This window comes from Lonchura striata, chromosome 10 (assembly GCF_050655825.1).
Source record: "Lonchura striata isolate lonStrDom1 chromosome 10, ASM5065582v1, whole genome shotgun sequence".
NCBI lineage: Eukaryota > Metazoa > Chordata > Aves > Passeriformes > Estrildidae > Lonchura > Lonchura striata.
The window spans coordinates 23967929-23995828 of record NC_140712.1 but is presented as its reverse complement, the minus strand read 5'-3'; the positions used below and the strand labels follow the sequence as shown (position 1 = coordinate 23995828).

General features: G+C 42.3%; 1 protein-coding gene and 1 long non-coding RNA gene across 6 annotated transcripts in view; both read right to left on the bottom strand.

The window, feature by feature from the left end:
* The window catches only part of MAP2K5 (mitogen-activated protein kinase kinase 5), a 140684-nt gene that overhangs the window by 8918 nt on the left and 103866 nt on the right, over nucleotides 1–27900 (bottom strand). For all 5 annotated transcript variants that reach the window (XM_031505717.3, XM_085589039.1, XM_085589037.1 and 2 more), the window contains 2 exons: nucleotides 14447–14508; nucleotides 11147–11192 (listed from right to left, as the gene is read on the bottom strand). In XM_031505717.3, the coding sequence (XP_031361577.1) occupies nucleotides 11147–11192; nucleotides 14447–14508 (108 nt within the window). The remainder of the gene's footprint in view (nucleotides 1–11146; nucleotides 11193–14446; nucleotides 14509–27900) is intronic.
* Nucleotides 1060–11140, bottom strand: LOC146766558 (uncharacterized). Its single transcript, XR_014957723.1, has 2 exons — nucleotides 7382–11140; nucleotides 1060–7268 (listed from the first exon to the last, which is right to left on the bottom strand). It is a non-coding gene; the product is annotated as an uncharacterized LOC146766558 (long non-coding RNA).

Sequence of the window (27900 nt, the reverse complement as noted above, 5' to 3'; positions counted from 1 at the left end):
CTCATTTAAATTTTGCATACATTAATCACTACCATACTTCAATGTTCTGATATCCACCTGACTACACTATTAAAATAAAACTTGCTGCCCCAGGGAAATCCTACTTATTCTTAATTGTTTCGAGGCTTTGATGGGCTTTTAATCTAAGATTAATTTATGCAATTTTAAATAACTCTTCTTATGATTAATAAGCTTGAAAATTAAAAGGAGTCTAAAGCAATTATAATGAGCATTTGGTCATAACCTCATTAGGAGAAGGAGTGAAGGATACAGCTCTGGAATTCTTACAAGACTACAATTTAAGGTTACTTTCAGAGGAGTCAAACATAGTTCTTGAAATTGCAAAGGCAGATTAGCCTAGGTCAGCCTTAGAACTATGGCTACCTAGATTAGCACACTAATGATTTTATCCCTCTGATGATACGTGAGACAGTGAAAAGATGATGCAAAACAAAGATAAATGGATAACACAACTAAGCACTGAAGCCCTGGGGTTATACTTCTTCCTTTTTTTTTTTTTTTTTTTTTTGAGAAGTACTTTTGTCCCCTATTATTTATCTATTTGCAGATTGGCTTTCACCAATTCGTTTTTCCTTTTATATGATAAAGTTAATTGCAAGCAATTTTTAGCTGGCTTCGTTTTCTTGAGGCACCAAAAGTCTCCTGCAATTTTCAGAATTTGTCTTCAAAGAACAACAGTCCCCAGGCCTGACGGATGGACCAAGGGGAACAACACTTTGACTGTGACCTCAACACCTTAACCTGAACAGCAGCTGTCTACACACCTCACCCAGATTTCCATTTTTAAACAGCAACACAGATTCTTCAGCATGAAGAAAGTGTTCTTTTCCCAAGCTTTGGACAGCTGGTGACCCCAAACCACATCTCAGAGACCACTCCTGCACTTCACGGATGTGTCCAAGCTGGCAACTCATCACCAGACAAAGGGTCAAGAGGGAATTCTTCAGGTGAGAACAGCAGGAATCGGGGCAGCTCCACTCCACAGCTGGACTTGACCTCAAACTCCTCAACCCCTCCTCCTGCAGGACCCTGGTTCTGCTGTTTCTTCCCTTCCTGTGGCAAAGACCGGTCTGAAATTTACTGCAGGGTTTATTTAGGGTTTGGCTGTGGCACAGAGGAATCTATCTGCCCATCTGCAGATCATTCTTTCCACGGCAGCTTTGCTTTTGATATTTGTTGTTAAAGCACTAACTGTCCTTGGCACTCCTCGCTCTGCTCGGCTCCAAACGAGCCAGCTCCCAGCAAAGGTACTTCACTTTTTGTGTGTGTTTTCTCTTAAAAACTCTTAAAACAAACTAAAGCAAGCGAAATCTAATTGGAGTTTACTTCTGCAAGCGCTGCTGAGGTTAAGGAGAGCTGCAGAGGAGGAATGGGGAGAGTGGCCCAAGGCTGATGGAGTCTGTCAACATTAGCAAGCTGTCGACAACAGAAGCAGCTCTGCCGAGTGAAACGCTCGGTGCAACATTTTGGGGATGGAAGAGGTTTGACTTTTGCCCAGCTCTGCTCTGGTCTGTGGCCTCAGCGCCCATTAGTAGCCGGAGCTCATTAGGTGTGTGCCTGGAGCACATCTTCTGGTGGGGCTTCATTTGAAATGGATTCAATTTGTGAGCTTCAAGACCCGGCTGGGATGAGAATGAGAGCGTGGGGGCTCAGAAAGAGCAGAGATTCACACCAGAAAGTTCACTGACCTGAACTCTGATGGAGCTGCACCTGCAGAAGTGCCCTCAGCTCCAACACAGACTGGCCTCGGTGACACCAAAGAGAGCTTGTCAGGAATTCAGAGCTGATACAGAATTCCCTTCAAATAAGGACTAAATGTCCCCCTAGACTCTGGGGGAAGGGTGAAGAAAACAACTGTTTTCCCCAAGTTTTTCTACTGGGAAAAAAAAATTTTTGCTAAGCAAATTAGTAAGCTGAAGTATACTGAAACAATCTCCTAAATGTTTTTCACCCAAACCTTGGAGAAGAAAACGCTGTGTTGCGTGCACGCACAAATAACAACAATTAACAAAAGCAAAAAACACCCTGAAAACGATGTGGCTGGAAGCAAAAAGGGAGAATGGAACAGCTCGTACTTCGTTAGCATTTTTGTGATGAAGCTTCTGCAAATGAACAAGTTGTTTTTAGAAGTGCCACTACGATCATCCTGCATTCCATGGCTACACGGTGCCTGCACGGAGTGCAAAATGCCATCCCCGTGTTTGTGAAGGGACTCTATAATATAAAGTATTTAATGATGGAGGTGAAGGCGCCTCCAAATCCCTTCGTTCGAGGAGCAGAGAAAGCTCAGGTGTGAAACAATGCCGGAATAAACACACAGAGCCCTGCTGAAAACACAGAGAGAGCAAAATACATCACCACTAGTTGGCTTGGGGGGAAAAAAAAAAATAGCAATTCCTTTGAATCTCTCCCAAGGTCACTGAACAAGCACCGAGGCCACCAGCAGCATTTCCACGCTCAGAGCTGTGTTTTAATCCAGAGGTGGATTAAAATTCCACCTTTCCCTGGTGCAAACCCGGCTCCCCCAGCCCAGCAGGCACAGAGATTTACACCCCCGAGTGTTCCCCCAGCATCTCCCGTCAAATCCGAGCAGGCAGATGCACACTGATGGGACAATGAACTTTACCAGGGATGGATTTTTGGGTTTTTTTTTTTTAACCTGAATAAAGCGCTCTGAGCTCTGCCCTGGCTGGGAGTGGCAGCAGCCAGCCCCGGAGGGGAAGCCGCGGCTTAAAAAACAACAAGAAGAAAAGGAAAATAAATAAAAAAGAAATCATGTTTAATTTAAAAATTAGAAACTGGAGCAGGCTGTGAGCACAGAGGTTGATTGAAACAAAATTTAAATTCCTGTCAAGCCCATTTAAACACAGGGGCCCTTCATAGGCAATTAGCTGCTCCCTGTGAAGGCTGAGCGAGGCCGGGCCGGTCACTGTGAGGAGCCGAGAAAAATTAACTAAAATCAGGCGCTATGAAATATTTAGCCTCCCAGTTTATCACCGGGGTTTGGAAGTGTAAACAAGACAAAAATCGATTCCTCGGTGCCCTCCAATCAATCCCCCCAAAATGGCGAGGGCATCTGTTTCTGCTCAATTTTGTTTACTCTGGCAGATTTGCCTTAATTGCGGTTGTTTATCTCCCGTTGTCCCCGGGGCCCTAATCTCCCGGTTACTAATACTGAACACTCATTTCACATCTCGAGCTACTTTCTAATCCTCAACAGGTTTCTGGAGCTCTTCAGATGATGGAGGCCAGGGAGATTTCTCTTTGTGAGAGGAGCATTTGGAGCCCCGCAACCAGCTGGGCCCAGTGTCGCCAGGGATGGCGGTGACAAAGGTGCTAAAAGGCTCTTTCACAAACTCTGCCTCTCCGCTGGGGGAAAAAAAGCCTTTTGATGGGGGAAAAAAGGGAAAAAAACCCACCCGGAACAAGGGGGCTCTAACAGTCCAGCCAAATAAAGTTACTGTCATCCTCAAGCGCCGTCAATCACAATGAAAATCCAATTAAAAAATCTTTCAGCACGGGTCCTCTTCAGGAGAAAAATGTCCCCTTATTTATATGCGTTCCCACCCCCCCCCCCCTTTTTTTTTTTTTATTTTTTTTTTGTCAACTGCACAAATTAGAAAGTCGTATTAATTGATTTTTTTTACTACTTCAGGCCCTGATCCTCCAGCTGAATTTCTGCAGATGGAAGAATCAAGCGGCACAAATCTGATTAAGGGATTTGAGGCATAATACACACAGGTCACTAAGAAGCCATATCTCTATCTCCTGCTTTATACTCTGCTTATTCATAGGCAATTATTACTCTTATTTAATACTGCAGGAGTGTCCTGAGGTGCTAATTGGACTAGAGACCCGCATGTAGCTGGTACTGCACAAGTACCAACCATTTTAATCTATGCAGAGTGTCTGAATACATTTAAAAAATGCCAATTTCATTGCACAAATAAAAACTGTATGTGGATTTCAACAGTTGCCTGTTACAGCAAATTCCTTGATGGATTTGGAACGAATAGAGAGTATTCTGGGATTTAAAGATATGGGTCCTATTTTGGAACTGCTAACAGATTTTTTTCCCTCAATTTTTCCAAATAAATACGTAAGGAAGACAGCTGACATCAAGTATCAACAAGGCAAGTGCACAACTTCTCAGTATCCAGTAACTGAAAGATTTGCAATTCTGCTACCAAAATGAGTGAGATGTAAATATTTGTCCTTGTGCCTGGAGAACTACTGAACAACCAGCAGTGCCAAATGAAACATTTGCTCAAATTAAACTGCAAAGCCCAGGAGACTCAAGTAACCAAAAAATATGAACTGTATCCCTCTAAGCTGCTGCCAATTTGTTTTTGTCCAATTTCCTTAGATTTTCAACACCTCTTTGAGCCAACTCGAGTTTTTCCTTTTCACATTTCACAGGGAAGTGCTGCTGTTTTGTGCAGCTCTAGGGCATGCTAGGAGGGGAATATCCCCATTTATTCCCAGATATTATTCCCAGATATTACTCCCAGATATTCCCAGATATTCCCCTTTGCTGGAGGAGCTGGGTAATCCCACAGCCACGGCTGCAGCAGGCAGGGAATGAAGGCATCACCACTTAACCCTGTCACCATCCTGCTCTTGGGTGATTGCTGGATTTAGTGACACTGAGGGAATGGATGGCTCCATTTCAGGAGCTGATTTCTCAAGTAGCACAGATTCCTCAAGTTTCTCACACCCCCAAGGACAGAGATGGCTTTCCCCCCCTTTTTTTTTGTTGTTGTTTTTTGAAAGACAGAGGGGGAAATATCCCTGACCCACCTTTCCCAATTTCAGCTCAGTGAGCAATGCTACCACCTGAAGAAACACAGATTTTTTTCCTCTTCAGCTACCTTGAGCAAGGAAGAAGTTGAACACCCAGTGACAGGAGCATCCTGAGCCCTGCTGTGAAATCCTTGCCTCAATATAAATTTTGATTTGTCTTCAGTGTATCCAGGATTTGATCCAGAACTCCTCATCCTTTGCATGTCTGAACTGAGAGCCTGAAGCCCCAGTTTACTACTGATCACATATATTTCACGACTGAACTGGATGATGCTAAAAAACCTTTCCCAACCTAAACAATTCTATATTTACAACAGCTAAAATACTTGGCTCTGTACTTTTTTCCCTTGAGAAACCGGGAGAGAGGCTTTTCCTTGTGTTTGGTGTCTGTCAGAACTTCCCTCCTCATGGAGTGAATAACTGGGATTGCTGTGACAGAGGAGAGGCTGAACATCTGCAAACAAAACCATTCCTCACTGCTCCAAGCACAGACAATCTTATCATCCCTGATGGGAGATCCTGCACTGGCCCAGGATAAAAAAAAGTAGCCAAAAAGGGCAAATTTGTGGCTCGTTGTGATTCAGCCGTGATGCCCAAACATCTGGAGAGGTGCTCACAGCAAGCATGGATCTCCAAAGCTGATCCCACAGGATCTCTGGGGTGTGTTTGTGCAAGGGAAAGTGCTGAGAGCCCTCTGGTCCATCCCAAAAATCATCATCACCCAAAACCCAGCCCCGCCTCCTCAGTGATACCACTGGGGCAAAGCCTTTTACTGACAAACCTAAGCACCAGTGTTTTATTGGCTTTATTCCGGGGGTTTAGATGAAAATCCAGGCAGGATTATGCTGATCCTCCATTTGTTTGTTTAAACCATGGAAGTATTTCCTGAGAGCTGAAACCAGGGGTTTAACACAATGAACTGCAAATATGTTTAGCTACTGTGCAGGCCCTCTGAAATAAAACTACATAAAATATAGCTACTTAAAATCCATCTACTTAAAACCTCCTATTTTTAATTCCCTTGTTGTACTAGTTGGAGATGCAGGAGCAGGCAGCCAGAATGCATTTTTGAGAGTCTCTAATATCTTGACACGTGTCTTAAGACATTTAAATACACAAACTAACTGTTTATCTGGGAAAAAAAAAATACCCATTCCAGCCAATAAAATCAGGATGCCTGGTCTAGAGCCATTCCTGGAATGGAGAGACGCATTGCTGGATGCATAGGAATGGGAAATTTTAAAATTGTATTAGGCATTGGAATAAATAAAATACCAAAGGAGAACAGGCTTTCCAGCATGTCAGTGGCTTTGATACAGATGATGTACAATTTATCACACAATGTTTAAATTGATAAAATTTAGATTGATAAAATATCGACACAGGAAATGCCAGTAATTTAAATTTTAAGAAGGAGAAAAGCTCCTGGCTGTGTTGAAAATTTGACAACTTGAGGAAAAATCATTAGATCTGTGCAAAAGTAATGGAGTGCAGAAGGTGACTGCATCCTCTCCCTGCCCAATTTTTCCTTGAGAAATCCTAAAGAAATCCTGTGCTTTGATGCCTCCACGGGAAAGTACAACAGAATAACTGCTCCATTCCTGACTTTTGCTGCTCCAAACACAATTTTTTTACATAAACACCTTTCGTTCCAATAACCAGCATGGAGGAGCTCAATTCTGCACTAACAACAAAAAACCCTTCACCAAGAGACTCCAGCAATTCCCCAAAAAAAAATAAAATAAAATAAACCCCAAAAATCTGCAGCTAAAGAAGAGATTTTAAACAATTACCAAAGCAGGGCAGTGATATCATAAAGGCAATTTCTGCGCTAGCTTGTTCTCTGCAACTCTCCCTGCCTCTGAACAGCTAGAACAGATAATAACTATTAGTAAATCAAACTCCTGCAATATCCAGCTGTGCCTCCCCCATTTACATACAGATAGAATGGGTATATGTTTTTAATATGTATGCCAGGCGTAGTTTTACCACAGCTGAAGTGCACGCTACAAAGGAGGAGGAGAATGGGAATGGAAGCAGCGTGAGATAATAAAGTGGCCTAGATAAAGTATTAGCCAGCGATTGATCTCAAACAGGGGATGCTGCTTCTCTCTGACCTGATTGCTTACTATGCATAGATTCCATTAAATAGAGCTTAGAATGGAAAGCTTGGGGAAAAGACCATAAATACAGGCACAGCCCCAGCCTGGCTGCTTCCCTGGACTCTGGGCACCAGCAGGAGTTAAACCTTCCCTGGGTTTGAACAGGAGTTAAACCTTCCTTGGGTTTAAACAGGAGTTAAACCTTCCCTAGGCCTAAATGGGAATGAAACCTTCCCTGGGTTTGAACAGGAGTTAAACCTTCCCTGGGTGTGAACAGGATTTTAAACTTCCCTAGGCCTAAATGGGAATTAAACCTTCCTTGGGTTTAAACAGGAGTTAAACCTTCCCTGGGTTTGAACAGGATTTTAAACCTTCCCTAGGCCTAAAAGGGAATTAAACCTTCCTTGGGTTTAAACAGGTGTTAAACCTTCCCTGGGTTTGAACAGGAGTTAAACCTTCCCTAGGCCTAAAAGGGAATTAAACTTTCCTTGGGTTTAAACAGGAGTTAAACCTTCCCTAGGCCTAAATGGGAATTAAACCTTCCTTGGGTTTAAACAGGAGTTAAACCTTCCCTGGGTTTGAACAGGAGTTAAACCTTCCCTAGGCCTAAAAGGGAATTAAACCTTCCTTGGGTTTAAACAGGAGTTAAACCTACCTTGGGTTTAAATGGGAGTTAAACTTTCCCTGGGTTTAAACAGGATTTTAAACCTTCCCTAGGCCTAAAAGGGAATTAAACCTTCCGTGGGTTTAAACAGGAGTTAAACCTACCTTGGGTTTAAATGGGAGTTAAACCTTCCCTGGGTTTAAACAGGATTTTAAACCTTCCCTAGGCCTAAAAGGGAATTAAACCTTCCCTGGGTTTAAACAGGAGTTAAACTTTCGCTGGGTTTAAACAGGAGTTAAACCTTCCCTAGGCCTAAAAGGGAATTAAACCTTCCTTGGGTTTAAACAGGAGTTAAACCTACCTTGGGTTTAAATGGGAGTTAAACTTTCCCTGGGTTTAAACAGGATTTTAAACCTTCCCTAGGCCTAAAAGGGAATTAAACCTTCCGTGGGTTTAAATAGGAGTTAAACCTTCCTTGGGTTTAAACAGGAGTCAAACCTTCCCTGGGTTAAAACAGACTTAAACCTTCCTTGAGAAGACTGGCGAAAAGCAAATATATACAGAGTTTGACTCTATAAATATATAATATTAAAATAAATATAGAAAGATATATTCTAGAAATAATCACAATTATATATTCTATAAACAACCATAAATTATATATTCTAGAAATAATAATAAATTATATATTAAATAAGCATCAATTATAAAGATATAATATAAAGCATGATCTATTATATAGCTATTAATTATAAATATACATTTAGATATAAGAATTAAAATATAAAAATATCATATAAAATATTATATATATCCTCTATAATACATATATCCTCTACATAATTAATTATAAATAATTATATATGAGATATTATATATGAGATATTATATGATATTATATGATATATTATATAGGATATATAATATAAGAACAAAAATATGATTTAAGATTTATATGTAAGAATAAAAATATCATATATATTACATATATCCTCTATAATGCATATATCCTCTCTATAATTATAAATCATTATATATGATATATGATATATATGATATATGAGGTAAGAATATAAATATGATTTAAGATTTATATATAAGAATAAAAATATTAAAATATAATATATAATATTATATATATCCCCTATAATACATATATCCTCTATATACTTATAAATCATTATATATGATATATATGATATATATGATATATATGATATATGATATGAGGTAAGAATAAAAATACAATTTAAGATTTATATATAAGAATAAAAATGTAAAAATATCATATATAATATTACATATATCCCCTATAATACATATATCCTCTATATAATTAATTATAAATTATCTATGATATATGATATATATGATATATATGATATATATGATATATATTATATATATGATATATACGATATATACGATATGTATGAGATATATATTATATATGATACAGGATATATGATATATGCGATAAGAATGAAAATATGTTTTAAGATTTATATATAAAAATAAAAGTACAAATATATATAATATTACATATATTCCCTATAGTACAAAGGAGTAAACAGCTCCTGTTTTTTCTTGCAAGCTCCTTTCCAACCGACTAAAAAGGAGGTGGGGAAAATAAAACCGCATTAAATTGTTTAAAAAGCAGCAACGCTTCTTTTTTATTTCTATTTTTTCCCCTGGAGGCGCCGGAATTTCCGAATAATTCCATTGTTTTTACAGCCAGAGCGGCAGAGCGGCGCACTGCCGGAACTCCAAACGTCCCTCAGACACTTCTGGAGGTTCCGGCTGGGGACACACTGTCCAACGTAGGTGACAGATATTGGCACGTTCTTGTAATATATTAAATATATTTTAAAAAAAATAAAATATAGTAAATAAAGCCCAGGGAGTTTCTGGTATTTAATGTTTGTCACATCCCACTGAGGGGTGTTACATTGGCACATTATTGTAAATATAGCACAGGTAGTTTGTGGTATATAATGTTTGTAACATTATATATCAGAAACTGGGGACTGGGTTTAGGCTGGGGGCACACTGTTCAACGTAGGTGACAGATATTGGCACATTATTGTAATATATTAAATATATATATATATATATATATAAAAAAATCCAGCCCAGGGAGTTTCTGGTATTTAATGTTTGTCACATCCCACTGAGGGCAGAGCCCCACACGCTGCCCTGCAGGACAGAGCTGGGCAGGGCAGCAGAACATGTGAGAGATAAACAGAATAAACAACCTTGGAACCAGCACAGATTAATTATGATTTCTTCTTTGGCAAGGGGGCTGACAGACAGAGACTTTTCCAACCTCAGAATCATCAATACCCCAGATTCCGACAGTGAATGTGGCTGCAGAACCCGCTCCAAGTTTTCTCACATGTGACAAACTGCCAGAATTGCCATCAAAAGTTCATCCAAAAGACAAAAATCAGCCTTTGCTGTGAGAAAACCCAAAGTGGGGGGGCTCTGTACATGTTAAGGTTTTGTTCCAGGTATTTAAGCAGGTGCCCAGCTCCAAGCGCAGCTTTGGTGGAGTTGATATCCCTCAAGTGAGATTCACAGTTAAAAACTTGTTTAATTAGGAAAGAAACTGGTCTGGATTGTGAGACACCTGCCCCTGGGCGTGTTCAGAGATCAGCCTTTAACCAGAGAAAAGCTACAGCAGAAAAACTTGTTTTTTCTCACAGAAGCAATGAGAATATTCTCTTTTTTGGAAGCAAGAAGTGAGAGGATGCTCCACTGTCTTGATGCTGTTAAAATCCCTTACAATTATCCCTGAGTTCCAATTACCTCTGTGTATTTCATGCACAGATGTATATTAATTTCAAATAAACATGTATATTGAAATGCACATTTCATTTCAAATGAATCATGATGATTTTAGAGAAGCTTTCGAGCTACCGCAAGCAGAATATAAAGGAAAGTTTAAATTTTTAAACATTTAAAAATTAAAGGTGTCTGACACGATTCAGAGGGCTTGGGAATCTACATAAATTGCTGTAAATAGCAATAATTAATAATTGAAAAATGACAATTTCCAGCACAAGCAGCGGGCTCTGAGCTCAGATTCCAAGCTGAGAGCCCTTCCATGGACACACCTCACCAAATATTCTCCTTCTCCTGCAGCCAATCTGATTTCATTTTACATTTCCATTTTCATTTTCCATGACCACCAGTGAACTTGCATTTCATTAAAATACACATTTTAACCCCACTCTCTTGTTTTTAATCTTCACTTTTGGGAAGGTTCAGGCTGGCAAATGCTGACAGGGAGTGACCTACATGAAGCTGTAATCCCTGGACATCCAAACTGGAAGAAAAATGTGAATTAAGCATCAAAATGGTTTTGATTGAGACTCGAAAGTGGCTGTGAAAGTTCTGAATGAACTCCCCAAATCACAAGTGAAGGTAACAGCAAAACCAGAACCAAAATCCCACCTTTAGTTTGGGTGCAAATATGGAATTGCTGCACAAGCAGGAAGAGTTTAGAGAGAAATACACTGAGCACACTGAAAAATGCTGGGAAAAAAAGAGACACATTTCTGTGTAAATGACCAAAAAATATTCACTGAAAAATCCAAATTGAGGTTGCACTCACCATTAAATCTTCAGGTGCTGGCCTTTCCTTTGGCTGCTTTTTCATGCTGTGAGATAAAACAAAATATTTGTATCAAAACAGCTGCTTGTTGATTTGAAATGTTGAAAAACTGAATTGTGTAATTTGAAACATTGAAAATCTGAATTGTTTCATTTGAAACGTTGAAATACTGAATTGTTTCATCTGAAACACTGAAATATCAAATTGTTTCATTTGAAATGTTGAAATACTGAATTGTTTAATTTGAAACGTTGAAATACGAAATTGTTTAATTTGAAACATTGAAATATTAGTTTCACTTGAAATGTTGAAAAACTGAATTGTTTAATTTGAAATGTTGAAATACTGAATTGTTTAATCTGAAACATTGAAAGATTGTTTTATTTGAAGTGTTGAAATATTGAATTGTATTTTATCTCTTTTATCACAGAGTGAAGATTTTCAGTGTATTTCTTAAATTTATCAGGTGCTGATGGGAGACAGGGTTCCTAACAGTAACCAAAATATTAATTTTGGGTTTTTCCTCCCTCCCAGCCCTCCCTTATGGCATGTAGGGCTCCAAACTGTCTGTTTGTGTGGAATTCTGTATTTAATCACCATGAAAGGTGTGGATTATTTATTTGTACATTTGATTATGCATTTTTCCACCCATTTGTGTGGATTTCTGTATTTACACATCATGAAAAGTGGGGATAATTTATTTGTACATTTGATTATGTATTTTTACACCTGTTTGTGTGGATTTCTGTATTTAATCACCATGAAAGGTGGGGGTTATTTATTTGTACACTTGATTTGCATTTGACCATGCATTTTTCAACCCATTTGTGTGGATTTCTGTATTTACACACCATGAAAGGTGGGGATTATTTATTTGTACATTTGACCATGCATTTTTCAACCCATTTGTGTGGATTTCTGTATTTACACACCATGAAAGGTGGGGATAATTTATTTGTACATTTGATTATGCATTTTTCAACCCATTTGTGTGGATTTCTGTATTTACACGTCATCAAAAGTGGGGGTTATTTATTTGTATATCCGATTTGTATTTGATTATGCATTTTTCAACCCATTTGTGTGGATTTCTGTATTTACACATCACGAAAGGCGGGGCTTATTTATTTGTATATCCGATTTGTATCCGATGATGCATTTTCCAACCCACTTCTGTATTTACACCCCACCAAAGCTGTGCAAACACAGAAACCCCTGCCAAGCAGCAGGCACAGGGAGCGGATTCCCATTTTTTTCTGGGGATTATGACCCAGCTCCACACCCAGCCTCATCCAGCCAGGTGGGAAATCCAGTGCCCTGGGGTTCCTACCTTCACTTTCCCCCTTTTATTTCCATTCCCCCTGCAGGGTGATAGTTCATTACACAGCATCAACCTGCTTGGGGGATCACGTTTCTCCTGCAAACAGTGCTGCTTTTTCCTGCAACAGGTGCAATTAGCTCAGGGAGCACAAAAACGTGGCCCAGAGGTGACCACCAGGAGCTGCCTGTGGAATCGTTGGATTCTAGCCCAGCAGCCAGGCTTTATGGAGGGCCTGGCACAAAGTCTGGGATGCTGCTCACTTGGCATCTCTCAGGGTTATTCCAAATGGATTGCTTAAATAAGATATAGTTGCTCCTTATTTGCTTTTTTTTAATTATTATTATTTTTTTAAAGCAGTGATTCCTCCCACTGCCAAAGCACAGCTAATAAAGCGCTGGGTACAAAACACCAAACGAGCTGGGCTGTAAATTGGAGATATTAAGGACACAATAGCGGGGATATTAAGATGTTTACCCCTACAAATACCTGGGAGCCCCTGGGATATCCCAGAGCTGACGGAGGCAGCAGCTCTAACCTGCCAGCCCAAAGTAGCCCAGTCCCCAGGGAGAGCCAGGCTGTTACCAGCATCCCTCTGCTGCAGCTTGGCATCCGTGGGCATTTTAGCACAGGTTATCCCTCCTCTGCCTCAGCCCGGATTTTTGAGCCCGGCCCGCCATCGATATTTTGGGAGGATAAAAGGAGATGCAGCTCCAAGCCCGGCTTGTGCTGCACAATCCTCCAAATACCCTCTCTGTAAGCTGAAACCGCTGCAAGCCGAGGCCTCCGTTACACAAACTTTAATTATTTAGTTACTTTAATTAACTGCTCATCAGCCTGCTTTTTGGGGCTGTATTTGTTACAGGCCCTGGCAGGCCTCACAGATACTTTCTGCTGCGTGAGCTGCTGGAAATTCAGTTTTGCGGGGTCGCTTTGGCTGCAGCGGCCCTGGCGTGTGGCAGAAAACCCCAAAATGTGCAAAACCCAACCTGTGCGGGCTTGGGGGAGGACAAGGACACATCCCTGGGGCAGGAAAATCCCTGGATAAAGAGACATCCCGGGATTCCTGCTCCCACCCATACACAGCTCCCGCCCTGGTGGCCCCCTCTGATTCCACCCAGCCCTGCGAGAGGGGGTGGGTCTCCCTCCAACAATTCCTATTTTTACCAAAATTCAAGCTGATTTCTTCTGCTGTGCATAAATTCTTTCCCTTTTAAAATTAGTTTTGGATTTGGAGGGGTGCGGGGCAGTTAAAAAGGGGATTTTGCCTTTTGCTTTGCTTCTTTAGGATCTCTTACCTGCCCGATTTGTATCCTCTACTCACTCAAGAACCGTATTCTTTATTCTACAGCCTCCTCTTCTCCCCAATTCTCCTTTAATTTAAAAGGTTTCCAATGAACTATTCCATTTTAAGGACAGCAAATATACCCAGTGGTGTGTTTTAAACCACAGCTCTCAGTAAAAATTACTTACTGAGAAGCCAATGAATTCATCAAGGCCGCTTGCCTTCTAAACATCGAGGCAATTTTATAAAAAAATAATAAAAAAAAAAAACAACACCTAAATAATGATATTACACACACGAATTTTGCAGATGAATTACTTGCTGTAAAGTAAAGATTACTTATTGGGAAGCCAATGAATTCATCAAGGCCGCCTGCCTTCCTAAACATCGAGGCAATTTGATAGGAAATAATTTTTTTTCCCAAAAGAAAAAAAAAACCTGAAATAACGGCATGCATTTTGCAGCTCAATTCTCATAAGAGTCTCATCACCCCGCATTCAGGGGCGAGGTTTATTTAAAAAAATAAAATAATAATAAAAATATATTAAAAAGCCCAAGGCTTGCAAGTCCTTTTAGGAGCTCTTTGTGGAAATAAGGTTTAGAGCACGGAAAGGATTTGCCCAGGGGCTCGGGGAGCTGGGGGCTCATGGCACGGATCATTCCCACCCAGGGCAGGCCTGCTGCAAACCCAGCTCACCATTGAGTGATGAAGTGCACGAAGGGCTCCGAGAACTCCCCGGCTGGCAGCACCGGCGATTCCTGCCGTTGCAGAGAGACAAGGAGCAGTCAGCAGCTTTATTTTTGTCTTTTTTTTTTTTTTTTTTTTTGGAGGTAAAAAGCAAAATAACAGCAAAACGCGCACACTGAAAAAAAAAAAAAAAATCCAAAAAATAAAACCAACAAACCCACCCAGGAATAATAACCCCAAAAGCCTTCTTTTCACACGAACGGAAAGGTACAGATTCTTTGGAGGATGTGTTATAAAACACTGAATTTCAACTAATGAGTATTACACAATGGGTAAAAACATGTGGAAAGACACTGAGGGGAGGTGAAAAAAGGACAATGATAGCCACAGGGTAAAAAGGAAGGTAGGGAAAGTGTAAATGAGAAATTAATGATTATTTAAGTAACACACAAATGGTCTTGTAATTAACAAAGAGCTGTGAAATTATTCTTGTGTTGACCTTTGTTTCTTTCACTGCATTCGCTATTTATTTACACTCATGTTTATTTACACTTATTCATTTTCCAGGCTGTCCTCATATGCTGCCTGTTCACGATTTAAAAGGCAAAAAAGAATTTTTAAAAGCCAAAAAAAAAAAAAATAAAAAAGAGAGAGCAGGATTTACCAGGCTAGTAGTGGTAGGAAATAACCAGCCAGTATTTATGGAAATAAAAAAAGGGAAAAGAGCAGAAGAGGGGGGGAAAAAAAGAAAGATGAGGAACGGGGAACAAACAACATCACCATTTGCAAAGAAGGGCTTTACGAATTTGGGAGTTTTTCCAGGAATGACGGAGAGCTCCACTGTGTTTATGGTGTAACAGCTCAGGATGTAATGAAATTACACTGCAGAGTACTTTAACAGTGTCATCTCATTAGACCTACAGTTGGAACAAGAGAGCCACATAAAACACGCAGCTGCAAATGACTCCATTCTCATCTATTCTCATTTGCTATTAAAAATACCTTTCGGCGTCTTTTTTCCTCCCTGACATCCCTCCACAAAGTACCCTGCAAAGTATGATACATGCACCTATTTAAATTAACAAAGGAATGACTTATTTTAATCTCACTGTGCTTTGGAGTGCTTTGGCCATTTGGATGAGCAATATATCATTACATACAACCTTCCAGCGCTGCAGGCAAGAAACTCGGAGCGTGCAGCATTTGGTGGGAGCCAAACAATTTCTCTAGCACACAACTGTGTCAAATGCATGCATGTATTCATTATGGGGAACGGGGAAATAGCTTTGATGTAGTGGAAAAAAGAAGATGATAAAAGCACCTCTGCAATGTGTGTGCCATTATCAATGGTGGCAGATAGACACGACTGCAGAGCCTCCTGTGTGATTAGTAAATATACATATAATTGCTGTGGCCAATTATCAGAAAAATGAGATCGGTAATTACAAGAGAGAAAATTAACTAGAACTCTTATTAAGGCTTTGTTTCCAATCCGAACAATTGGAAACTGCTGGAAAACACAATTAAATCAAAAGTAGCTGAGGAGTAAAAGGAGAAGCCAAAATTGCTTGACAATTTTCAAAGACTTCTATTAAATACAAGGAGTGTTTGATAGAACGTGGCCGAATTCTCTTTGAACTCGGGCCGGGTGAGGGAGAGGTTATTGTTTCCAAACTTAGAAATGACAGCAATCCAGGCAAGCTTTCTGCTGGAGAGTGCAGGGAACACAAGGAAATCAGCACCACAATTCAACTTTCTCCACTTCAAAGCACTGCCCATGAAAATTCTCTGTATTAGCACTGAAGACACAGAGGGAAACTCCAGCCTTGGATTTGCCTTTTCCATCCTCTCCTCCTGCCCAGCAGAGCCTTCCTGGGATTCTCCCTGAAGTCACTGGGATGGACCCAAAAGGGACAGGAAAGAAATGCTCCAGGGACAGAATCCATGGGATGGACCCAAAAGGGACAGGTAGGAAATATTCCAGGCACAAAATCCATGGGATGGACCCAAAAGAGACAGGCAGGAAATGCTTCAGGTACAGAATTCATGGGATTGACCCAAAAGGGACAGGTAGGAAATGCTCTGGGTACAGAATCCATGGGATGGACCCAAAAGGGACAGGCAGGAAATACTCCAGGCACAGAATGGACTCGAAAGGGACAGGTAGGAAATGTTCCAAAGACAGAATCCATGGGATGGACTCAAAAGGGACAGGAAAGAAATGCTCTGGGTAGAGAATCCATGGGATGGACCCAGAAGGGACAGGCAGGAATTTTTTCAGACATAGAATCCACTGGGACAGACCCAAAAGGGACAGGTAGAAAATATTCCAGGCACAGAATCCATGGGATGGACCCCAAAGGGACAGGCAGGAAATGTTCCAGGCACAGAATCCATGGGATGGACTCAAAAGGGACAGGTAGAAACTATTCCAGGCACAAAACCCATGGGAAGGAACAGGCAGGAAACGCTCCAGGAACAGAATGGACCCAAAAGGGACAGGCAGGAAATTTTTCAGACACAGAATCCACTGGCACAGATCCCAAAAGGGACAGGCAGGAAAGCTCCAGGCACACAACCCACGGGACACCCTTCCCTGGGGACCTGGCAGTGCCCAGCAATCCATGCCCGCTGTTTATTTTCACTCAAAGGCCGGGGAGGAGCTTTTCCCAAGGCATCCATCCCTCAGCAGGATCGGGATGGGCATCCAGCACTTCACACTCATTTGGGAGGTGATAATTTCTGCATTCACAAGAGATGAAGGGCCCATAATGGAGAGAAAGCTCATTAGGCGAGGGGGGAGAAGCTGATGAGCCGCTCTGGGTCCCACTCTGGTTATTCCAAACCCTCTGGGCTCATCCAGGCAAAGGGAGAAGTTGTTCCAACATCAGCAGAAAAACCTGGACTGTGCAGCTCCTGTCCTGCAGCACAGCCATGGGACGAGGGGATGCTGCCTGAGAAAATTTTACCTGGATGGAAGTAAAGGTTAAATCCTATTTTTTTTCCCCCATTTTTGGGCATATTTTTCTGTTTAATTCAGGTGTTTGATCTGCTGACCATGGCCACGCCTGGGCTGGCTTGCCCTGAGGAGCTGAGGAGGAGATTTCGTGTGGAAGGGTGGAGATGAACACACTCTGGATCTCAGGATGGGAAGGAGATGGGGCATTCCAAGGATTTTAGTGGACACAGATTTATCAGCTTTTTGCCTGAAAAATCCAAAGCTTTTTGGGAGGCTCAAAGAAATCAAGGTTGAATCTTGAGGACCCCTTCTAGACCAGGCTGCTCAAGCCCAGGGTGTGCAGATAAAGCTTATTTTGTATCCTGAGGTTTCCCAGATGTTGTCTGACACTCCAAGAGATGGGAATAAAGGGGAATAAAGCAAAGCTACTTGTCTGCACCCAGCCTGAGTGCTGGAATATGGTCACAGGAGATGGGAATAAAGGGAATAAAGCAAAGCTACACGTGTGCACCCAGCCTGAGTGCTGGAATATGGTCACAAAGGATGGGAATAAAGGGAAATAAAGCAAAGCTACACGTGTGCACCCAGCCTGAGTGCTGGAACACATTTGCTGCACCCCAGTGACCTGCCTGATTTCCCGACCTACGAAATGAAACCACACTACAGAGGGAAAGAAAGTAGAAATCCAAGATTTTAAAGGAGTGAGGAACAGATCTTTTCAATTCTGGATGGGAGATGGGTCTTTCCTCTTCAGGAACTGCCACAGCTTTTGACCAGTGGTAAAGACCTCGATACTGGGGATGATGCCAAAAAGGCAGGGAAGACACAGAGGGTTCTAAAGATCCATGGAAAATTATTCCCAGGACTGGCTGCTTCCCTAAGATCCAAACAACATTTCCACAGCTGGGATCTGATGCAGAAAATCCAAGGAATAATCCACAGCTGGGATCTGCTGCAGGAGAAGATCCAAGCAACATTTCCCTGACTGGGATCTGCTGCAGGAGAAGATCCAAGCAACATTTCCATCACTGAGATCTGCTGCAGGAGAAGATCCAAGCAGCATTTCCACAGCTGGGATCTGATGCAGAAAATCCAAGGAATAATCCACAGCTGGGATCTGCTGCAAGAGAAGATCCAAGCAATATTTCCACCGCTGGGATCTGCTGCAGAAGATCCAAGAAATAATCCATATCTGGGATCTGCTGCAGGAGAAGATCCAAACAACATTTCCACCACTGAGATGTGCTGCTGCAGGAGAAGATCCAAGCAGTGTTTCCACAGCTGGGATCTGCTGCAGGAGAAGACCAGAGCAGCATTTCCATGACTGGGATCTGCTGCAGGAGAAGATCCAAACAACATTGCCACAGCTGGGATCTGCTGCAGAAGATCCAAGGAATAATCCACAGCTGGGATCTGCTGCAGGAGAAGACCAGAGCAGCCTCTGATTCCTCCAGACCAGCTGAGCACACCGAGCGAGGGAAGGGCAAGAGGAAAAAAGTTTGAGTGATGCCTTTGCCTTGTGAATAATGAACAGTTCAAGGAGGTCAACCCATTACAACTGAAACCGTTTAATTATTAATTATGCACAATCTATGAGCAAAAGGACAAGTTCAGAATGTTTAATGGGTGGTAACTCCGACTGGACACTCTCTTGGCATTTTGTTATTAGCACTTGTCAGCAAGGTGCTCAGGCAGAAAGACAAGAGCACGGCGGCAGAAAATCCGAGCTGGAGGAGGAGGGAGGGCTTTAAACTTCAAACACTGCTCCTAATATTTAATTTATAGAGTGCCAGGGCTCTGGTATAAACCTTATTGACTTCCCTGGAGTCAGGGGAAGCCACATTATCTAAATGAAGACCTGAGAAGGAGCGCACTGAACAATCCCTCCCGAATCCCTCTCTTCTGCAGGCAGCAGCAACATCAGGATCTGCACCTTCCTTTTATCCCTCACAAAGGAGGAAAAACCACCTAAGAGCACGTCCAGAAGCCAATCCTTCAGGACCTTTGCAATATGAGCTTGAATTACACATCCCAGCATTATCCTCACTTCCTCCTGATTATTTGGAATTTCTCCTGCTCTGTTTGCTCTCCCTAAGCAGAGCAGTGGCAGAGATGCTACTGAGCCTCAGGAAATAAATAATGTCCAGCAAATCCACAAATATACAAGGATAAGGCACCTTCCTCCTTTTCCTGTCCAGTTTTCAGGTTTGCATGGATAACCTCAAGAAGAAAATTCAACAGATACAGTTTGGAGCTGCTTATTTTGTTTTGGAAACATTCTCAGGCCCATGAAATTTGGGAGTCATTCCTGACTGGCAACAAACACCAAAAACCTTCAGGCTTTCCACACCTTCAGGGGTTTTACCCGACACACAATTCCTGGAGAGTGAAATATTTGCTCAGAACATATTTAAATGCCTGAGATTTATCACATCTGTCTGCAGGAGAAATGCCACAACCTCCCTGAGTGGAAAACCAGGAATCACAGCTTCCAAGGAACATTTCCACCACGGGAAATCCAGGTGGGAATCCAGAGCTTCCCTCTGGCTGCCCTGGGACCCTGGCAGGGCTCAGAATCCCCTGGACAGAGCCCCAGAGACACTGGCTGTGATCTCTGTCCATGGAAAAGAGTTTTCAATCCTACAGGATCAATTACCAGCTCTGAGGGTTTGATATCAGTAATAATTAAGTGTGGCACGGGTGCAAAAGTAAAATTTTAGGATTCTAGATGAGGGGTCCAAAGGGGACAAGCTGGAGGAAATTGGGTGTGCCTTGTCCTTTTTCTCCTTCTTCATGCCCTCCATGTCTCACTGTGGTGTTGGCATTTTTCTGTTGGTTCAGGCTGGGGACACACTGTCCAACGTAGGTGACAGATATTGGCACGTTCTTGTAAATGCAGCCCAGGGAGTTTCTGGTATTGAATGTTTGTCACATCCCACTGAGGGAGGTTACATTTGCACTTTATTGTAAATACAGCACAGGTAGTTTCTGGTATATAATATTGTAAATATAGCACAGGTAATTTCTGGTATTTAAAGTTTGTAACATCCCACTGAGGGGTGTTACATTGGCACGTTATTGTAAATACAGCACAGGTAGTTTCTGGTATATAATATTGTAAATATAGCACAGGTAGTTTCTGGTATATAATATTGTAAATATAGCACAGGTAGTTTCTGGTATTTAATGTTTGTAACATTATATAATGTTTGTAACATTCTATACCATAAACTGGGGACTGGGTTCAGGCTGGGGACACACTGTTTAACGTAGGTGACAGATATTGTCACGTTATTGTAAATATAGCACGGGGAGTTTCTGGTGTATAATATTGTAAATATAGCACAGGTAGTTTGTGGTATTTAATTTTTGTAACATCCCACTGAGGGGCAGAGAAGACAAGAGCAGCCTCTGATTTCTCCAAACCAGCCGAGCCCAACGGGAGAGGGAATCTGGAGCGCTGCCACCAGGGTGCTGATGGAAAATCCAGGTTCAAAGCCACCTTCCTCACCCCCTGGGGCCACCAGCTCGTCCTGCAGGAACCCAAAAGCATCCGGGATCCACGGCTGTGCTCCGGCAAGGGTTCAGCCCTGCTGCTCTTCCCCCAGAGCTGGGCTTGTGCAGAAGGAGCTGCCATGCTCCTCTCTGCTCCTCTGGGCTCCAGCTCCTGTCCTGGCTCCTCACGGATGCTGAAATGGCAGCACTCCATCCACAAAGCCCGTGCTCTGCTCTTGTCTCTTCAGCCCCCAAAATCTCTAGGATTAAAGGATTTTTAAGGTTTCTCTCCTACTAAAGCTTTCAAAAAATGTATTTGCTTTGCTGTAGTCGCTGCATTTCGATTTGTGGCCAAATTGTGATTTTTAAATTTTTTTTTTAAATTTTTTTTTTTTTCCTAAAAATAAGTTTTAGGTGCACCAGAAATGCTGCCAGGTGTAATTACAGGTAATAAATGCACTGTAGCTCCCAGAAATTCTGAGTTGAGGGAACATAAGGATCACCAAGCCCAACTCTGAAGTGAATGGTCTTTGCCTACAACGAGAGTGAATGACAATATTGTACAAACCCAGTATTTACTCCTACAAGAACAACTTTCTTCCACAAAATAATTATATATACCTCTACATATATAAACAAAATCCATTTCCCAACTTAGATTTACTCCTTCCAGACCACCTTTCTTCCACATCACTCCTACAACAAACCCCGCTCTCTCTATAAAAAAAAAACCAAAAAAATCAAAGCCCGAGTTTCGATTTACTCTTACAAATTCCTTCCACAGCACTCCTAAAACAATAGCTCTGTATAAAACAACAACAACAAAAAAATATAAATCTATTTCTGCCTTTCTAGCCAATCTACTTCAAAAGGGATTTCTGACAAGTAACAAGTTGGCAGCGCTGGCTGGAGGTGGCTCCGAGGCCCAGACTTGAAAGAATCCCTGGATTTTTCCTGCTCCCCTCCCACCCCGGGCAGGAAGGTGAAGGATGATTACATCTCTGCACCTCTTGCTCTTTTCTCGGCAGCAGGTGCCCAAAGTGACAAATTATCCGTGGGGGCACCTGGGTGTGAAGTTGTGTGTGCACAGGAAACTCGTTGATTTGCAGAGGCCAGGCTCAAAGGCCAATGTTTCATCCCCAAAAAGCATCCCCAAACCTCCCCAGGACCAGCTCCTCTTCCAGCTGCCTGCTCCTCCAATTCCTGGGAACGGCAGAATTCCTCTCTTGGGAACGTGAGTGGGTGCTCTGGTTAAATAACCCAGTGGATATTTGGATTATTTGGTTGTAGCTGCTGGGGGATATTTTTCAGAGCCCAGAAAAAGGCAGGAAAGGAATTATTAAGAGCAGGAATAATCCAGAATGTGGGATAATCCTCCCCTTGCCATGATGGCTTAGATTTTTAGCCTTTATATCTTTTTTTTTTTAATTTTTTTTTAAATTTTAGCTTTTTCTATTTTAAAATTTTAGGATTTTAGCTTTTCTACTTTTCATGAATTTATAATCCTGCAATTCTTTAACTCTAAACTCCACACACAGTGTGAGCTGCTGCTGTCCCATTTTGGGCACACACAACAATTCCTCTCCAGGCCTGGCAATCAAGGGCACCTCACTGTCTCAGGCCCTGAGAGATTTAAACCAAAGTGAATTTGGGGAGGAGCAAATTTGGGCTCAGTGACTTCATTAGCTGAAGCTGCAATTGGAAGATTAACCCCCAAGATGCAAACGGCCCGAAGTTATAAAAGTGTGAAAAACCTCTGGTCCATTTTTTGGGTGCAGGAATACTCAAAATGTACCTGAATAAACACCAGTGATTTTCATTCCCTTACTCTGGCCTGGCCTCTGTTTTTAGGCAGTCCCAAAAAAGGCATCAGCCAGGCTCTGTGCCTCTGAAGGGCCTCCAAAACCAGGTTAATCCTTCCACCAGAAGTGTAATTGCTTTTTTTCCTCCAACAACCCAAGAATTCCTCCCTCTCCTGTCGCTCGTCAGGCAGGTCTGGGCACACCAACACACACAGCCCCACCGAGGGGACCTGGCAAAAAACTCAACCCATTTGTTGTTCCCTGTCCTCCCCTGCAGCCTCCCGATGCATTTTTATTGCTTTTTTCATAAAACACCGCTGCAAATAATCAAGCATGACCATTGACATCCACAAGATTGAGTTTTAGGAACCATTAAATGAGCTTGTTCTCCTGGGAAGGTTCTTGCTCAGATTGGTCTAAAGGTAATTATTCAGCAATTCCTACCTGTGGTTTTACCTTGTTCCTGTAGAAGTCTCTGAATTTCATACACTGGTAAGGTCACAGTTTCTGTCTCCATAAAACTGTTCCTTAAACCAGCTAATCCACAAATTATTGCAGCTTTGGGTAAACACAAACACACACACGTGTTTAACCTATGGAAATCTCCATAATGCCAGGAATTTCCAGGTTTCCTACATTTAAATCAATACCTGAGAGCCTAAAGAGAAATTCCTAAAGAAAAGAAATTAAATCTTAGTTTCATTCTGAGCCTCGTGGAGTTTTTTTACTGCATTTACAGCAAGAGCAAAATGCAGCATGGATTCATGAAGGTGAAGGAATTCAGGAACCCTCCTCGTGTTATTTGATCAAGCTGAACATCCTGGGAATTTTTAAGGCTATTCCAGTAAGTACAGGGGTATATTTAGCCCCATTAAAAAAAAAAAAAATATATATATATAATAGGAACAACTATACAGAAAACATGGTTCAAGTGCAAGTTAATTTTTATTCCCCCAAGAAAATCTGAAAACATATTGACACTGAAATGCTTCACAGCTCAGCGTTAACACTCCACCAGCTCTTAAATGTTCCTGGAGTAAGGATTTAAAAAAGAGACAAAAAAAAAAAAGAAAAAAAAGAAAAAAAAAAAAAAGAGGTCTTTGATTTGTGGAGTTTGGAAAGTCCTTGAGCTAGATTAAGCTGCAGTCTTGTGAGACCAAGTATCTCTGTGGGGGCACTCGACAGAAATGCTCAAGAAACTCATGGAAAGCTTCTCTCTGCTTACTCATGAAGCTATCAGGCTAAGGATTCACCAGGACAACTAATTAATTTTATTTTTCTTCTCAATCCCTGCCTGGCTTGTTCAACCAGGCAGGTTTTGCAATGCTGCCTTCCTGTTTGTACAAAGCAGGATTTGCTCTTGGAAGTCTCCCCGAGCTTCTGATGGCATTGGAAAAACACAACCATTTAAAACTGCAAAAATAGAGTTATTTTCCTCCCTCATCCAACACAATTAAAACTAAATAAACCAAAAGCAACGCTTTCGTCACGATTCCAGTGAGAAAAACCACTTTGGCACCTTTGAAACCAAAATTAATTTATCTCAGGTGAGGAAGAAGAAAAGGTTGGAGAGCAGAGCTGGTGTTTAACTACAGAGCCCCAGGTGCTCCAGGGGCTGGCAGGAATTGCTTTCCTAGAAGGGACACTCCAGCTACAGAAAGGTTAAACTAAACAGCCCTGAAAAGCTTAAAGAATATTTAAAATACCCTGCAGGATGTTTTCCAGCTTTCTGGCTGTCCAACCTTCTCCAGACGCAGAGCAGACGCCTCTAAAGCCGTGGGGTCCAAAGGATGGGAAGCCGAAATGCTGAAAACCATTGGGAAAAAAAATGGGATTTTTGTACCCAATCTGCAAGCACCCAGGGAATGCTGAGCTGGGCAGAGAGCAGGGAAAATGGCATCTTCAGAAGGTTTCGGGAATTCTGCAGCTGGAATAAATACAGGTTGGGTTGATCACTTCAGAGGTATTGTCCAACCTAAATTATTCTAAATTAGTGGTTTCCTACTAAGGTATTTTGACAAGATAACAGGAAAATAAATACCTACAGCTGGAAATAATGTCACTTCTCAACCTGCTTCAAGGGATGCAAAAATATTGCTATGAACACAGCTTTGATTTTCCTGAAAAACCTAATCCCACATTTTCTGCAGAGGCGCAAAACCCAGTAACCCACCAGGTACCAAACTGGGAATGCAGCTCTACCTCATTTACCTTTTACACTGAGAGGAGGAAAATGCAGAATTATGATCAGTGCTACAGCTGCTGGAATTTGGAAGTGGGATTTGATTTCCTGAGTGACCCTTGCAGAGATGAGAACTCTTAAGAGGCCCGGCTGGGCTGTCTGGGGTATTGCTGGAGATCTGGAGGCTGAGCAAGGAACAAGCAGGGCTTTTTTTCTGTCAGCTCAAGAGAAAATAAAAGGGAAATTGTGAGGCTGTGAGCAGTGAGAGTGTTAAAAACCTCTGGATTCTACCTGCAATTTTTTAGCATTTTTCCAGTCAAAGAATCACGGGATTGCCAAAGTTGGAAAAGACCTCCAAGGTCACCGAGTCCAGCTGCCAACCCTGCACTGAGCCGTGTCCCCAAGGGCCACATCCACACTTTTGGGGACATTTCCAGGGGTGGGGACTCCACCACTGCCAGGGACAGCCTGCTCCAATGCTTCACAACCTTTTCCACAAAGAAATTGTCCCCAACATCCAAACCCAGCTTCTCCTGGCCCAGCCTGAGGCTGTTCCCTCTCCCCCTGTCCCTGTCCCTGGCTGTCCCCTCCTGGCAGGAGCTGTGCAGAGCCACCAGGTCCCTCCTGAGCCTCCTGTTCTCCAGGCTCAGCCCCTTCCCAGCTCCCTCAGGGGTTTCCATTTCTGATTCCCATTTCTACTCTTTGTGTGCCTCTGGAACAGATTCCAAAGGACAAAAACTTTTAGGAATTGTTTGAAACTGCACCTCTTGCTTTGGAAGCCCAATCCCCTTCCATGGCGAATTCTTTGGCTGTACCACCAAATGAAAACAGGGCCACATCCAGGACATTCCCAGCCAGGCTCCTGCTTCCATCCCTCATGTGGAATGTTCTGGAAAGGCTCTCGCAGCCAGCGAGCTAGAGACAAGCTCAGCCTGGTGCTGGGATATCCAACATCCCAAACAGCGTGGAGGATTTTTCTTCCTTAGCTTCTTGGAGTTAAAGAAGGAGTTTGGAATGTGTCTGATTGCGTTTTTAAGGTTTATTTTTCTTTATAATATTCTTTCTGCGAGCCTTGGGTGGCTCTCATGTTACATGCTCAAAACTACGTGTAGTATGTTTACAATTTCTTGCTGTCATCTATGTTGGACTGTGAATCTCTACCTTAAACCCATAGAAAAAGTGTCACCGTCACACTCAGACGTGGGGGACAAGGAGAAGGAAAAGAAGGTTAGGGCATGCTTAAATTCCTCCATCTTGATCTCTTGAATTATATTCTAAAAACTCTAAATTTCTACTTTTCTATGCTGTTAATTTAAATATCACACTAATCCAACTGTTGTAATTCTCCATACAAAGTTGGCAATTTTTTTCTATGGGTTAAAATGGAAGCCACAGGTGTTTTTTTTGACTTTTTGCTAAGGTCAGGAGGACTTTTTGCCAGGGTCTGGAGACAGCCAGAGGGATGTGCTGGACTCCCACTCTGCTCCAAATTAGGACTGGTGCTTAAACGAGCGTGGCTTATTTGGAGCTGGATCAGAGCTCACTCTAAGGCACCACATGGTAAAAAATAAAGGTTCTGGCAGGGATGCTTATCCCATCCACACAATGCCCCTCACTAATTCTGCCATTAAAAAATAATCCCAGGCCTGATTAGCAGCCCCATCAGATCATTTCTCAACAGAAGCCATCAGGCAGGGTTTGATTTCAGAGGAGCCACCGTGCCTGGCTGGTTTTGGTTCACTTGTCCTGCCTCTCAAATGGATTATTCATCCTTTCTGTGAGTCAGCTGAGAATGGACAAATGCACGTCCCAAACTGCCAAAGGGACCCACTGCGTGTCCTGTATTTCACTGAGAGTTTAAACCCAGCTCCAAAGGTCTCACTACTGCAGAGAACCCAAAACTCCCCACGGAATTTCTATTCCACAGTGCTCACTATCCCAGGTTGCCCCAAGCTCCATCCAACCTTGGACACTTCCAGGGATGGGGCAGCCACAGCTTCTCTGTGCAGCTGAATGAATTAATTAATCCTAGGAATTAATATTAGCTGTGTTTTGGTGGAAGTTCTACCAAATCTCATCACTGCCAATACCAAAAAGTGACCACCAGAGAATAAAGGTCTCCATTTCATCCCTTTAAAACATCTCTGGGCTCTCCTGGATCAGGCTCTGAAGCTTAACTGGCTCCAGGGAAAGGATTGATGGAATTTGAAGAACTCCTTAGAGCCAAGGGGAAAATCTGACCCAGGATAACCAGTCTTGCAAACCAGGATTTCTAATTCTGAATATTCCCATTCTGACATCGAGTGTGTTCAAAACAAAGCGAGTGGAGCTTAAAAGAACTTTCAGCTGAGCTGTGCTCTGTCACCTGGAGCTTCAACAGCCACACTGACCACCACCTCAGGAGAATGACGACTTCACTTGCTGTGGGACATAAAAAAAAAATCTAAAAAAATACCAAAATGCCACTGGTGAAGGTACTCAGATGTTTAAAGCCCACACAGAGCTGAAGTTTTTGTGAGAAGACTGGAGCAGGCCTGATCCTGAGGAGATGTAAAAGCTGCCAGAAGGTCACAGAAGATCTCTCAGATCATCAAGTCCAATAATCCACCCCGATTTGAGCTCCTTGGAGCTCAGATTCGGGCAGCAGCACCCATTTAACAGCAAACCACAGGTAAAAACGTGATTGCCTCTAACTGACCTCCCTGAGGATGGGGAAAGCCTTCTGCTGGTGGCAGTGACACCCCTGGTGCTCTGGAATAGCCACACCTCCACCAAGGACGTGTGTGAGAGGAATAACGACCGAGGGAAGAGGCTAAAGGAACAAAATTCCCTAAAATGCACCCAAAGAAACAGATGTCCACCAAGAGCCAGGGCAAAGAGAGAGAAAACTGCTCTTGACACAGAGGATCTTTGCTCTTTTTAATGTAACTGCACCCCTCAAGGCCCAAATGCCACTTTAGGAAAAGTTCAGCTCAGTTCCCTACCAGAAGCACAGAAGTGCTCGCTGAGGTGAGCCCAGGCAGGT